This window comes from Myodes glareolus, chromosome 17 (genome assembly GCF_982192425.1).
Source record: "Myodes glareolus chromosome 17, mMyoGla1.1, whole genome shotgun sequence".
Lineage (NCBI taxonomy): Eukaryota > Metazoa > Chordata > Mammalia > Rodentia > Cricetidae > Myodes > Myodes glareolus.
This window is the reverse complement of record NC_142042.1, coordinates 57,541,453-57,556,763: the sequence shown is the minus strand read 5'-3', so window position 1 is coordinate 57,556,763 and position 15,311 is coordinate 57,541,453. Positions and strand designations below refer to the sequence as shown.

Sequence of the window (15,311 nt, the reverse complement as noted above, 5' to 3'; positions counted from 1 at the left end):
TGTTTCCCCGCACAACCCTTTCGGCATCACACGCATTGATGTGCCTATTTCTGGACATGAAGGACCGGGTATTTGTGCTTTTCCTAACGAAACCCTGGGTTTCCATCTGAGACTGTTTTGAACTTGACAGGGCCCATTGGATATTTATGAAAAACCTGAGAGTTGATAACCGTGCGGCTGTAGGTTTAGATGTGCCCTTTATGCTTGTTGGGTGTTTTTTTAATAAAGTAACTGCTTTGCAGAGGGATCTTGTTATCTCTAAAGTAAAACAGATTAGGAAAGCTGTTTTTCAAAGGGAAGGGAAAGCATTCATTTCCAGATGTGTCAAAAACTACTGAATCACACTGTCAAAGGATTATGTGGTTGAAATAAGGAATCAGAGAAGGGGAAAAAATGGCTTTTATTCTACTTTTAAATAAAGAGTTCAGCTTAGTATTAGAGTGCTCTCTCCTTTGACAAAATCATTGGTACATAAGCTTTGGACATACTTTCTAAAGAGTTGGTTTTGTTCCTGGATCTTTAGACACAGGAGGGAATATCAAATCTCCTGGAAATCTGACAGGGCACAGGATAGAGGGACTTTTATTCTACAGATTTCATATCAATTTCTTTAGTGACACGGGGTGGGGGGGGTCATGGTCTATTTAGAATTAGAGTTGGCCTGAGCTTTGTCTTCAATGGATATGTTTATACAAATGCAGAATGGAATTGCCTTTGGCATCTCATTACAAATAAAAATGGAACATTCATTCTTTTACCTGCAGCAACCCAGGGCAGGAGGGAACTAGGGTCAAAGATGTAAGGAACTATGCCCCTGAGAGAGAAGAACATTAGCACGTCCTCTTTGCAACAGAATGGAAAGGCAAGTCTATGCTCACACTCAGATTAGCCTTTCACATAGTTTTCCTTCAATATTTCTATTTTCTTTATGATGCTGCCATCAGTTCGATATAGTTCAATATGTGATAGATTCACCCCATTCGATCAAAAGAAAAAACACATTACTGAATTCCCCCCCCCCAGATTCCAGGGGCATAGGGTGCAAAGAGGGCATGTTCTTGTTCTTCAGCAACTAAGATTCAAAGCAGAAGGGCAGACCATAAACAAATAGGAACCCTCGCCAGTCAATGCTATGACTTCAAATGGAGCTCAGTACGAGGCAGAGACTCTCAGGAAGGTAACCAGAGTGTGAAATAGGTCATCGCTTAGAGTAAAATATGGCAGACAGCAGGAAAGTGAGTGTAGGATTGCCCACACACAGCAAGCGAACCAGTGCATCTGAAGTGGGAAGAGCAGTTAGGGGGTGGGCAAAGTGTCGGAAGAGTCAGGACGGCAGCAATTGAAATGCTGCTTTGTGGCATTTGATTTGCAGTTATTCTCAAGATGATAAGAACTCAGTCAGGCTCAACCATGCAGCAACACCAGAGTTTGTTCTTGCAACACATACCCTTCTCAAGTATACGCCATTTGTGTCATGGGATGTGAGGAAAATTACAGGAGGGACAACACCAGCATTCTCTGTGTGCATCATTTATTCTGGCCCACCTCACAATGTGAACATCAGTGGCAAAGTTCCACCCCTTTCTCATCCGCTCAGATGGCCTCTGCTTCCGAGCGAACAATGACATCACAGCCCTTATCATCACATGAGTTCACTCTCATTCAAGGGAGAGCTAATGTGCCTCACTCGTGTTAATCCATGGCATGGTGTGTTGGAGTCCGAGTGCCCGCTCATTTGCCCATTTAACTAATGTCTGTTAAATTCCACCTGTCAGTGTGCACATGCGCATTAAGTAGTAAGTTAATGACGAATGGACAGAAAAATCTCAACAGAATGGCAGACTGCTGTCACTCCCTAATAGGTGAATTCATATCTAGATTTCCCATCCCCACACCCCTGCCTTTGCCCTGGTCTGTCAGCCGCCAGGCAAGGCTCAAAGAAAGTCTGCAAAGGCTTCATGATGGCCACCAGAGTCGGGTAAGTGAAAGCAGTGAGCCAGTGATTTAGTTCAGCCAGTAAATACTTAGAGTTTGTGAGGCAAAGGTGCACTGCCAGAAGTGAGCAATAGACAGCCTGAAAGAATAGCTGGTATGATTTAGTGCGCAGCAGATAAGAAGTCGGGTTCTTTTCAAAGAGTTTAGGATAAATTCTAGGTAGGCATTGGCTTAGAGTTCTTGACACAAACACCTCTTTGGAGGCACGAAACATGCCTCTCAGGAATCACCTTTTCAGCACAGAGACATAGATCATACTGGCAACAAAAAGGCCCAGCACTGACCAAAGGCAAGAACAAAGCCCGAACACAACTGGATGTTGGTGTCTTTGATTTACAGAGCAGACCACGGTCAAAGAGATCAAAGATGAAGCAGCCACAAAGGATGGCTCTCTTGAAAAGGTAAGGAATTATCTTCCTGAAAGTGTAGATGACAGGCAAGATGATCTGAGAAGACCCCCTGACCAAAGTGAGGAGAGGGAAAGGGAGAGAGAGAGAGAGAGAGAGAGAGAGAGAGAGAGAGAGAGAGAGGTTTAAAAGGCACATGCTGCTGATGTGGGGGAGAGGGCTTGTTCAGATATCCCATACCCCCTCCACCTGGAGTGAAAGGGTTAACTTTCCTGGCCTCACTGACTTAAGCAGAACTTCCCCACTCCCTGGCCCTCTCTAGACAGTGCGGCTTGGCTTCCTCACAAACACCTGCTGACCATACAGCCCACGTAGAACTAACGCTGTCTTGAAGTGAGTTCAGAAAGCCTGCCTATAATTGCTAACAGGACTCCGAAGAGTGTAACCTAACAATAAAAATATTTAGGTTATGTCGCACATTTGAAAAAAAAAAAAGAGTCAAAGGCGTACTTCTTTCTGGCAGCGGCCCTCCTAAAATGTTGCCATATGGATCTATACATATGCAGATTCCCACAATTAAATGAGGCGCATGGGGGTGAGTCCTCAGAGTCTAACAGGGCTCCATTTGGACGTGCACAAATTAGACCTGAAATAGTGTTCCAATGGATTTTTTTTTTTTTTTAAAGAAACCCAAGAAGATGGTGGTGGAAGCTAATCTAGAGGACATAAAGAGAACGCAGCAGCGCAGTTTAACGGACTGGAGCTTTACTGAGCATTTTCAGCCGAAAGTCTTGCTTCAGGTATTTATGGGCTGTGAGTCTCCAGGAGACTCGCGCACGCGCAGATAGGTCTGGAGCTCTGGGCTATAATCGTGAACAGTTCACTTGTGGGTCACTCTCTCAGAGAGAGCTCAGCTCCGGATTCCCATTGACTTCAGCTATAAAAGGAGTTTGTTCCCACACTGTGCAACCCAGGAAATCCCCCAAGGGCTGAGATCCTTTCAAAGAACTGCTTCCATTAAGACTGCTCTGAGTGTTTTCTAGAGAAAATCTGGGCTTTACCAGGAAGCGACACCATCTTCCCCCTACGGTGTCTTTCCATTCTTTTTAGGCTTGGTTATGTTTCATGGTGTTTTTTGTTTGGATGAGCCGGTCAGTGGTAGCTGTGACAACCGGCAGTTACTGCGCTAAGTGCTGCGTGTGAGGCCCCAGCGGTTGCGTGTGAGTATATTCTCAGAATAAGCCTATGACATAGAAGCTGTTAAATCGTAGAAACTGAGGCACCTTGACAAAACACGCTTTTCTAAAATTTATTTATTTATTAAAAATTTCCACCTCCTCGCCGCCTCCCCCTCCCTCTCTAGTCCTAAGAGCAGTCAGGGTTCTCTGCCCCGTGGGAAGTCCAAGACCTTCCCGCCTCCATCCAGGTCTATAAAGGTGAGCATTCAAACAAACCAGGTTCCCACAAAGTCAGTCCATGCAGTAGATCAAAACCCAGTGCCATTGTCCTTGGCTTCTCAGTCAGCCTTCATTGCCAGCCACATTCATAGAGTACAGTCTGATCACATGCTCCATCACTCCCAGTCCAGCTGGCCTTGGTGAGCTCCCATTAGATCAGTCCCACTGTCTCAGTGGGTGGACGCACCCCTCGTGGTCCTGACTTTCTTGACCATGTTCTCCCTCCTTCTGCTCCTCATTTGGACCTTGGGAGGTAAGTCCAGTGCTTCAATGTGGGTCTCTGTCTCTATCTCCATCCATCGCCAGATGAAGGTTCTATGCAAGATATTCATCAAAACACGCTTTTAACTGCTGTGGAGAATAGTGAGACACCCAGAAATGAACACATGCTGCTTTTAGATTTTATGAAACCTGTACTCTGTATGATTTGTCTTTCTAATTTGAATCTCATTTTGATCAGATTTACATCCCACATTATTTTTAAAGCCGGGAGAATCTACTGAGCCATGTTATGAAAAGGATAGCAATTTCCCAACCCTATCAATGGTAAAGAAAAATGGTTCTCCCCAGAAAAGAGTGATTCAACAGAAACAAAGAACTATCTGGGCCAAACACACCGGGTTTCAAAGGCTTGGCATGAAATAATGATATATCTCGTTCATAATATTTATATCTACTACATGTTGAAATGATAACATTTTCATATATTGAGCGAAACAAAATATGCCATTGCCATTGTTTTTACCTGCCTCAGCTTTTAAAATGGAGCAACTATAAAATTTAGAATTATAGACGTGGGCCACATTTGTGACTTGTGTTTGTGATTTAGACATTTACATAATTTCTGGTTTCTCTTGAACGTACTTCCCCTTGCCTAGTGGTTAGGGTCCCCTGTTCTTGAACCCCTTGGCTTATCTGTGGACTGCCACCCTCTTTTCTGCTGCAGTGGGGGACAGACAGTAGCTTGGTAGAAGGTGGCTACCTTCTACAAGGGTACAAGGGCACCTGTAAGATCTAACTACATCGGTTTTAGTTGACCGTCATCCTTACCTCCTATTGAAACATCCTTTGAAGTATCAGACTGCTTTGGTTCTCACCCCCATCCATTCCCTGTAATCCAAATATTTTATCCACTTGAGCAGAACTCAGAGTGACCTGTAGCAACCTTAATCCAATTGCAGGAAGAGAGTTTTGTCCGCCAAGTTCATTTGTGTGTTCCTGGCACAGTGCCTGGCACGTATTCTCGTCTTTTGCCAATTGTTTTTACTGTGGTGGTCGTTGTTAGTTGTGGTACCCCCAGGTCCTTGCTTATGTTAGGCCAACACCACACACTGAATTAGAGCGGCATCCCGGAATTCATTCTCCTGAACAACATGGGACAACAATATTGACATGTAAATGACAGACACCAATTCACAGAAAAGGAAAGGCAATTTCCAAATTCTGAAAGTCAGTCACAGCTCTGGTAATCTCGCCCAGTGGTCAGAGCAAGGATGGGGCACTGCTCACTGTAAGCAAACGGTGTCTCTTGGGTTTATTGTCTCAGAGGAATTTGCCTCTGAAGAACACTAGGTAAGAAATGGTTAGTGCCTCAGCAAACAGAAGTAAACAGTAACAGGGCACTTCGTCAAGACCTGCATATGGGGGATGCTAGCGATCCCTTGAGATTATCCCCATAGCAGAGCACACAGAGATGCCTACAGTACATTGGTACTGAAAACACAAACAAAAGCCCGCTGCTGTCTACTTCCTTTTCCTAGGGTTGACTGACCTTGAAAAGGAAGCGGGACAAAGCAGCTATGCCTTGGTGCCCTTTGCTGGTGGCTCCCATTGCAATGCAGGCTGAGGGTGTTATATTTTAAAGCAAGGCAAAAGTGTGGGGGGCAAATAGCAATGGCACCTATGGGAAAGACCAACCACCTGTTTCTCTACTCTGTAGTTACACACAGAGGCCACACTGTGAGGAAGAGAGAAATCAGAGCTGGGAGACAGCTGTCTTGAACTCTGGCACCAGAACCTACAAATCCTATTCTTGGCAAATCCCTTATCGTGCTGGCAAATGAAACCTGATAATTAGAAACAGGGAAAAAATGTTAGCTATTATCTTAGTCTGCTAAAACAAAATAGTTCAGGCTGGGTAGTTTAAATAATACAAGGGTACCCTCTCGGAACTTAAGAAGTAGGAGAACAAACTCCAGGTGCTAGTGTGGGCTTTCTTCCTGGCTTCCACATAATGGTGCCCTGCTGAGTTATCCATGGCACAGAGGGAGCAGAGAGAAAGCAAGCTCCAATGTTTAGATGATAGGACACAAATCCTATCATGGGAGCCTCACCCTTATAACATTCCCAAAGACCTCCAAATATTATCACACTAGGTGTTAGGCTAGTTGGTTGTGAACTTGGAGCAGGTCAAGCACAGCCTAGCATATGATGCCTACTTTATTTGTAATATTTAATGATGCTAAAAATGGATTGATCTATATGGAGGCAAAAAAAAAGCAACTATTAGGTACAGAACTGACTGATTAGTCGGGCAGTGGTGGCACACGCCTTCAATCTGCACACTCAGGAGTCTGAGACAAGAGGATCTCTAAATTCAAGGCCAGCTTGGTCTAAAGAGTGAGTTTCAGGAAAGCCAAGGCTACACAGAGAAACTATTTCTCAAAAAATAAAAAAAAATTAAAAAGCATTGCAAGGGCAGAGAACTGACTGATTATCATCTACCAACACTTGTGGAGAGCACCTAGCAAGTATCTAAGATGGAGAACCTACTGTTTGTTTTTCTATAGGGTTATTGAACGGCTTACAAAATGTGCTATATTTTATGATCTTGTTTTCTAGTAGTTAGGAAGGAATCCACTGGAAACTCAAAGTTGGCCAATAATGTAGAAATAAGAAGAAGGAAGGGGGGCAGACATGTTGCTCTAGCAGAGAACTCTTCTTCTGGGGATAAAACACTGAACAATACAATTATTTCATCTTCAGGTCCTTCAAGAAGCCCATCAGCAATATCGATGTGTTGACTCCTATTACCACACTCAGGACAATTCTTTGCTTCTGGTTTTTCATAACCCAATGAATATACAGCGTCTGCACTGTGAATATTGGAATATTGCTCTTCACTCTAATGTTGGATTCAGGTGACTTAGATAATTTGATTAATTAAACAGTGGCTGAGGTACTCTCTTAGGTTTTGGTTCCTTACTGATTCAACTATATATACATATATATTCAATGTAGCTTCTTAAATTAGCATAGCATGTGTATTGACACCGTACCGTCAAGAGTGAGTGTCTCTCTTGCCCTCGTGGAATCTAATGGAGATGCTATTAAAGTATTTTCTATCTATTTCATCTGTTGCAAGACTGACTCTGAGACATTAAAATAGCAACTCCAAAACCGTTTGATTTTTCTTAACTCGACTGGGTCTGGAAAAGATTCAAGGCTAGGACAACTAACGAACTGATGAAATAAGCCGTCAAGTTACCAGAAAATGGAGATCTAAAAGCCACTGGTTCTTTTCAGTTCGCAGTAGTTTTCTGTTTGTTTGTTTTATTCCGGCTTTGCATTTGTTTGTTCCCATAGACTGTGGCTTTCCTTAGTGATAGCGAGAGCACCTTGTTATCTCTTGTTATCTTGTAGTATTTAATGTGTCCTTAGCACTTACTGTATGTATAACAATGAAAACATTCTAAGAAAAACAAAGACAAAAGAAATGGACCCAAGGAACAAATTGGGAAACAGAATGCTGTAAACACTTGCATTTGAAGGTTATAAAATGATATAATTCAGGTGTGTAGTAGGTGTATTTGAAATACTAATCTGTACTGTTCCTTGTTTTCCATTGCCAATATTTATATTTCATTTCTTTCTTTCCTGGCATCACTTGCTTACTACACCTCCAGTGTAACTCAGAGAGCATTCCCTCCAGTGTAACTCAGAAAGCATTCCCTCCAGTGTAACTCAGAGAGCATTCCCTCCAGTGACACTCTGAAAGCATTCCCTCCAGTGACACTCTGAGAGCATCCCCATCAGTACCACTCTGAGAGCATCCCCTCCAATGTATCTCTGAGAGCATTCGCTCCAGTGCAACTCTAAGAACATTCTCATAATGCTACATGTGATAAAGAAAATAGTTTAAAGATTCAATGCATAACAGTTTTATAAATATCCCTTATCAAGTTAAAAAATATTACTGCTTCCCTATTACAATGCAGATATCCATATTTTTCCTTTAATCGGTGAAACTGCTGAGTCATACCAGCAGCTGTCCTGTGTTAGAGGCGCCCATATCTACACAGGACTCTGGACACTGTGTCTCTTTGCTTTGTTAATTCCTGCTGAGGAGGTTGTAGCTTTGAAGTGAGAAAGACTTGGCTCCTTTTCCTTTAAGTGTTATTATTTGGTTTTGATATACAGGTTATAGAATTCTTATAAGGTCGCTGAGGGATATTTTCCAAGTTTATTTGCACTTTTTATTTTTGGAAGAGTTTGTGGAAGGTTGAGATGTATTTTTCTTTGATGGTTGGTGCAACTTGAAAATAAAGACAGTTACAGCCACAGAGACATTTAAGTACTGACCCAAAGTCTGTCACAGTCAGACCCTGAAGATTTTCTATTTTATTTTTATTATTTTTAAATTAGACTTTAAAAGTTGGGCATGGTGGCATTATGAGTATAATCCCAGCTCTTGAGAGGTTGAGTCAGGAGGATTGTCTTGAGTTCCTGGGAAGCCTGGTCTATCTATCAAGACCTTGTCGCAAAAAGTTAAAAGACAAATACATTAATAATAACTATACTTACAAAAACTAATTAATGGTCAAATTATATAGAAATATGTAGTGACATCAATATCATAGATGTGGATAATGGAGAAGAAACTTTTAATATGTGATCAATGTAAGGCTTTGTCACCTTGAAATACATTGTTGCACATGAAAGGTGTTTTGAGTGAACATTGTATTAACCAGAAAGCAAAACCTATCCAAAAACACACACACAAAGGTAAGTAGTTATTAAAGGAGAACAGTTCAAAAATTCATGGCAACAGAAATGAAGGAAAAACTGCTGAGAAAAATGCATGAAATAACAATAGTTAATCTTTTCATGTCAATACTAAATATAAAGAGATCGGATTATCCATTGAAGAGGCATGGAGTGGATGGATAGGAGATAGAAGATCACCATGTGTTGCTATAAACATCCCACTTTACACTTAAGGGCACACAGAGACTTAACATGAAGGGACAGAGGCGTATACTCCATGAAAATGGAATAGAAGACATAAGAGATGTTTATACCTTTATTAGACAATATAGTCATTAAGTGAAACACTTAAGAGGTGAACAACTTCAATGTCCTTTCATCTTAATGCTGGGAAACAGAGCAAACAAGCAAAGGAGAGAAACCGAAGACACCTAAGTTAGATAGGAAAAAGCAATTTATTCTGTTTACAGATGACATAATCTTATAAATAGAATAACTTAAGGACCACAAATACATACACATTTGCACAGTGCACACATATACGTACATACACCACATACACACACACACACACACACCTGCTCTTAGAGTTACTAATGAATTTAGAGGCATTTTAGGATACAAACTACATAGAAGTTAGTTGTGTTTTGATCCACTGGCAAAGAGCACCTAGAAAGAATATAAGAAAGAATCTATTTTAAATAACATCACTAAGAGTAAATTAAATATAAATAAGGAGTAAAATATCCATACACAAACTATAAAATCCACATAAGTGGAAAGACATTTTGTGGTCCTGGGTTGGAAGAATTAGTTGTTAAAATGTCCATACTACCCTAAGTGATTTGTGGATTTATTTTAGTCCTATCGAAATTCTAATGTTGGGGCTTGAGAGGGAGCACAGAGGTGAAGAGCCTAGCCCTTGCAGGGAAAGGGGGGAGGGGGGGCAGAGTCAGTTCATCCACATGATAGCTTACAACTAGTCATAACTCCAGTTTCAGAGGATCCAGTGTGCTCTTCCAGCCGCTATGAGATCCTACATGCATGTGGTATGTATACATATACTTACACACAAGAAAATTAAACAAATAAATATAAAAATATGATGTCATTTTGTATATAAAATATGTCATTTATATAAAACACATGAACAATCCTAAAGTTCATATAAGATGAGCACAAGAATTACCCAGGTTTTCAGCTCTTTTTAAGCAAACCCTCTATTTAGGCTTTCTAATGCTCCATTAAATTTGGGTAATTTACATTTTCTTTATAACTAATATATAACCATCGATTTAAGTAGAGTATGCTCATGGTAAGAGGCTGGAGAGATGGCTCAGAGATTAAGAACACTGCCTGCCCTTCCAAAGATCTTGAGTTCAATTCTCAGCAACCACATGGTGGCTCACAACCATCTATAATGAGATCTGGTGCCCTCTTAAGGAAGAGACCTGGTCGTCCTCATCAACTTAGACCATAAAATCCAATATGGATAAGTTTAACCATACTACCATATACAGGCTGCCCATGCATGCTTCAGCATTGCCAGGGCATAAATTTCATTTCTTTCAATTTCATGCTCACAGTAAATACTCATTTCTTATGGGTATATAATAATGTCTGTCTTTAAAATAAGGAATTTATGTGTTCTTTCTTTTTTTACAAGCAGAGGATGCATATAGAACCCCATTTTAAATCTATGTTCTCAGATGTATCATTCTTAGCTGATTGTAACTTTTAACAATATGGATAAAATGTCCATCTCGTACACAGCTACAGCAATGGAAAGTTAGGCTAAGCTACTGAAGGGCACTTTTCCCTGCAGCAAGAACTCTTTTTGGTCAGCACCTCAGGCACAGGGCGGCTATCCACAGAAGTCGCCAGAAATGAGAGCCTCTAATTTGTGCCCTTATGCCATGCTCACATCCTTCTCTGCCATTTTGTTCTATGCTTGCATCCTTTCAAATAATAGCCTGGATTTTTAGCTCGCCTGACTCCTATGGGATTTTAAAATGAATTGGCAATAATTTTAAGGATATTATAAAGAATCCAATCTGTTTGTAAGACCTTTGATGGGCTCAAGTCGATCCCTGCCCCCATCCCACCTACACTATACCATTTCCAGCCTCTCCAGATGCAGGCAGCCAAGCCCTAACCTACAGGGTAAACGTCCAAGATTGGGCCACAAAGTTCCACCAATTCCAAATCACCCTGGAAAAAGTGCCCCTGCCACCCCCAAGAAACCCTATATAAAGCCTGCCTCCTGCTCAGCCCTTTGCCACTTCTCTCTAGGACAGAGACAGCCACTCTCTTGTGTCCTTCCCAATACATCTCTTGTGTCAACTTTGTTACACAGTGTGATTTGGGGGCTTTCTTGGCTCTTGGCTGCCAGGATACCTTTTCCCTCAGAACACTTGTAACACTTACCCTGTGAACCTTTATTTTCATTGATAATGTGATTTTATTCTAACTGCTTAATTCTGCGAATTTATTTCTGTCTTAGTATTGATCCTTTTCTTTTTGGTAGGTGGAATTTTCTTAATTACTTCTTAGGATGTGCTTTTTAAAAGATGTAGTTTGATTTCATATTATTTTAGAAATTATAATGCTCATTTAAATCATGCATTAATTATTTTGTATGACATCTGAAGCTATTAAGTACTAATGCCATTTCATTAAAATACTAAAAATAAACGCAGTAGTTTTACTTCTAACAAGCTGTCTTCATTAGAATTCTATGTCACACCATAACAAGCAGCTTCTGGTTTTTCTTATAAAAGGAACATATAAAAGGAAGCATTTAATTGGAGGCTTGCTTATAATCATAGAGGCTTAGTCCATGGTCATCATGGCAGGAGGTAGACAGGCCTGGCACTGGGGTTGAGAACTTTACATCCTGATATACAGACAACAGACAGAGAGAGAGACTGGGCCTGACTTGGGCTTTAGAAACCTCACTGCTGCCCATCCCCAGTAACATACTTCCTCCAACAAGGCCATGCCTCCTAATCTTTCTCAAACAATTCCACTCCTGATGACTAAGCATTCAAATATATGAGTCTATGGGGACCATTTTTATTCAAACCATCACACCCTCCTGTTTTGAGATTATCTAGAAATGTCCTTTCCACCTGGAAAGTGATAGTTTTTAATTACAAGAAGTCCGACTCTTTTCATTGATAATTTAAACTAAACCTAAATTATCTTGACCCTTATATTGGATCCAATGCTGGCACCTTTACTTTTTAAAATATAACTAGAATACATTTGGGAGAAATTATTTCACCAAATATCTATGAGTGATAAAGTCCCTGAAGCATTGTCTGCTTAGCCTCGTTGAATACTAATCTGGCTTATATCTCCTTGTTGCCAAACACTAGTAAGAGTTCTGGTTTTTCTTAATTGTGTGCGTGCATGTTCATTTAAATGAGTGGGGGAGGATGTGAACAAGGATACATGCATTTGTATGCCTGTGCATGTGGAGACTAGAGGGCAATCAGGGGCATCATTAGAGGCACCATTTCTCACGTACCACACAGCCGGTGTTTGTTGGTTCATTGGTTGTTTGGTGGGTTAGTTTGTGGAGACTGGGTCGGGTCTTTCACTGGCCTGTGTCTCCGTGATTGCATTCGCTGGTTGTTGAGACACCCAATGATCACCTCCCTTTGCCTCTCTGGGATGACAGATGGTAGATGCCTCACTGCTGGGATTACAAGAGTCTCTGTCTCTACACCTGACTTGTTTTCAGGAATTCTAGGGATCAAACTCGGGTCCACACGCTGGCTCAGCATGCGCTTTACTAACTGAGCCGTCTCTCAGCACTCAAGAACTTCACTTCTTAATATGAAATATTCATTGAATGGTATTAAATATAAGAATGAAATTAACTTACAAATTAAAAGGTTCTATCCATTTGATGATGAAGAATAAAATTTAGGCGTATGAGGGTAGAAACAGAAAGACTAATTAGAGAGTTTTGCTGCAATCCTAAGAAGACATGGCAGTGAGTGAGGCCAGAATAATGACAAGAAAGAAGGAAAGAAAACGAATCTTGTATTATATTTATAATCTTCTTTAAGATGATTTTAAATCATTTTAATTTGCCAGCAGATTGAAAAAAGAATATGAGAAAATAACAATCATTCCAGGATTTTACTTATTCAACTGATAATGTAAAGTAACCATCAGCTGAAAAAACCAGCTTGTATGTGGCAGTCTGGGAAGACTGTAAGGCATTTGATTGGAGACAGAGTTGGAAATATCTGGTACCTTCTAAATGAAGGTGTTGAGCACTATCATTCATAACCCACAATTCCCATCATATATGTTTAGAAATAATCAAAGGTCTACAAAGTGGTTCATCAGCTAAAGGCAGTTGACATCAAATCTGGTGGCTGATTTGACTTGATTTGATTCCCTAGGGCCCACGTGATAGACAAAGAGAACTGATTCCCACAGGTTGTTCTCTGACCTCCGTGTGTGTGTGTGATGCCATAAACACACTATGTACATGCACACGCAGACACAGAGAGAAGAAAAGGAACAATAATCAGAACTCTGATGCATCCTGAGATTTCCATTCACCCAGCTTTATTTCTTCAAATGTTAAGCCTTACTTTCATATAGTCTCAAAATAATATTTACTGTCAAACCTAAATATTTCAATTAATTTCCTGGTGGGGGCATACATTAGACATCCATATAGATCTAATTATTTTATTTAATTTAGTATTAATTAGTATTTAATTTAAAAACACTCTCACCAGTATAAGTAGTTTGAATAGATTTGCAGACAATAATGACTCACTCTTAGTAAGCAGCAGCTTCCTGGGGCGGGGGGGAGCACAAATGTACAAGCAGCTTAGAGGATTCATTTTACAAGGTAGATGCCCCCAAGACCGGTAAGCTATATAGCAAGATGAAGGGGTTTTCTTTAATGGCATGACTGTAGTGTCTGGTGATCAATTAAAAGAGGCTGACTATACTGTATCACATTCCAATAATCTGTGTTGACAGTGATTGTTTCCTCAACCGTCACTGACTCTCTTGGTATTGATTAAGGTCATTAGTCATTAGTGCTGGAGACGTGGCTGAGTTTGCACTGCCCTTCCAGATGGACAGAGTTCTGCTTCCAGCACCCATGTCAGGAGGCTCCCAACCTCCTGTAACTCCAGCTCCAGAAGGTCTGATGTTCTCTCTGACCTCAAAGAGTGCCTCGCATAAATAGAACCACACATACACATAAATTAAAAAGGACACCTTTCCAAGAAGTCTTTAGTTCTTCACTTGAATGGAAAGACCTCGCTGTCTTCACATCTCTAACCATGAAGAGAAGTGGGCATTTTTCAGAAGCTCGGCAAACCTCTTTGCCACTTGGGCAATTCAGAATCAATGCATGTTTGAAGAGTTTGTTCACACCATATGCACCAATGTAGTGCTCACAGGCCTTAATAAAGACTCTCCCTTCCCTTCTTCTCCTCTTTGTTTCATCTAGGAATTATTTAGAACTCATTGCAAAATCTATTCAAGACTGGATCACAAAGGAAGAAGCAAAGTATCAGGAAGCCAAGATGGCTGAAGAAGTCAACAGGACCAAGACTGAGATAGAACTGAAAACTTCTACTGCCAAAATTTCTTCTAGCAAAGTTCTTGCTCTCAAAAAATCCAAAAGTAAGTAACCAGTGCATTCGTTCATAAAATTAGGCCCCAAGGCATTCTCCTATCTGAATGTCAAACCTGAATTTTCCAGGATTAAAAAGGGTTGCCCCCAAATGCCTGTGAGTCCTTACTTTCACTAGTGAGTGGAGGAGCGGCCTCCCAGGTGTGATGGTCTTGTGCCTGAGCCAGACACAGGCATGTTTGTCACGGTCCTGTCTCCTGCAAACTCTGGAAGAGTTAATCTACTTACGGATCAAATATGATGAGTTAGGGAAATGCCAGTGTATTACTGATAGAATCCACAGGTTCCACCATCTAAATGTATTGGCAGTGTATGAGGTCGTTAGAGTTATTGGTTCTCAATAGGATAATTATAGAGTCCAACAGCAAGACTAAGTCAAGACCCTTTAACAAATAGAAAAAAAATCCAAAGGCCTGGAGGTAAGAATCTAGAAGGAAGTCTTAGATGATTTCTAAAACTTTGGGCCTATTAGGGAAGAGGAACAAAGGTAAAAGAGAGAAGGTAATTTTTTAAGGAGGGTACTTAAGTGAAATATGAACTTCATCTAAATGTATGGCTATTTCACAGTCTGTAGAAAAGAAACTCTCTAGGAGTAATATTATTTATGCTAGCTAAAGTTGAAATCTAGCTAATGTTTCATGATGAGACCAAGCTATGAAACTTGAAAATTTTTTATAGTCTTATTTGTTACTAGAGGAGTTTGTATATGACCTGACTCTAAAGTAAAACCTAAATCACACTGGCAAGGACTCCTTTAGTATCCAGCAAAATGGTTACATTATCAGTAGTTGAACTTCTTCCTATGGGAGCCCAGCAAGACTTCACCAGGTACTTAGAGTAATAAGT

At 40.7% G+C, this 15,311-nt stretch overlaps 1 protein-coding gene across 1 annotated transcript in view; it reads left to right on the top strand.

Moving 5' to 3' along the window:
* Positions 1 to 15,311, top strand: part of Spag17 (sperm associated antigen 17) — a 216,288-nt gene that overhangs the window by 117,134 nt on the left and 83,843 nt on the right. Inside the window, exons 16-19 of the mRNA XM_048442183.3 lie at positions 2,335 to 2,396; positions 3,029 to 3,142; positions 6,785 to 6,939; positions 14,280 to 14,455. Coding sequence (XP_048298140.3) covers positions 2,335 to 2,396; positions 3,029 to 3,142; positions 6,785 to 6,939; positions 14,280 to 14,455 — 507 coding nt within the window. The remainder of the gene's footprint in view (positions 1 to 2,334; positions 2,397 to 3,028; positions 3,143 to 6,784; positions 6,940 to 14,279; positions 14,456 to 15,311) is intronic.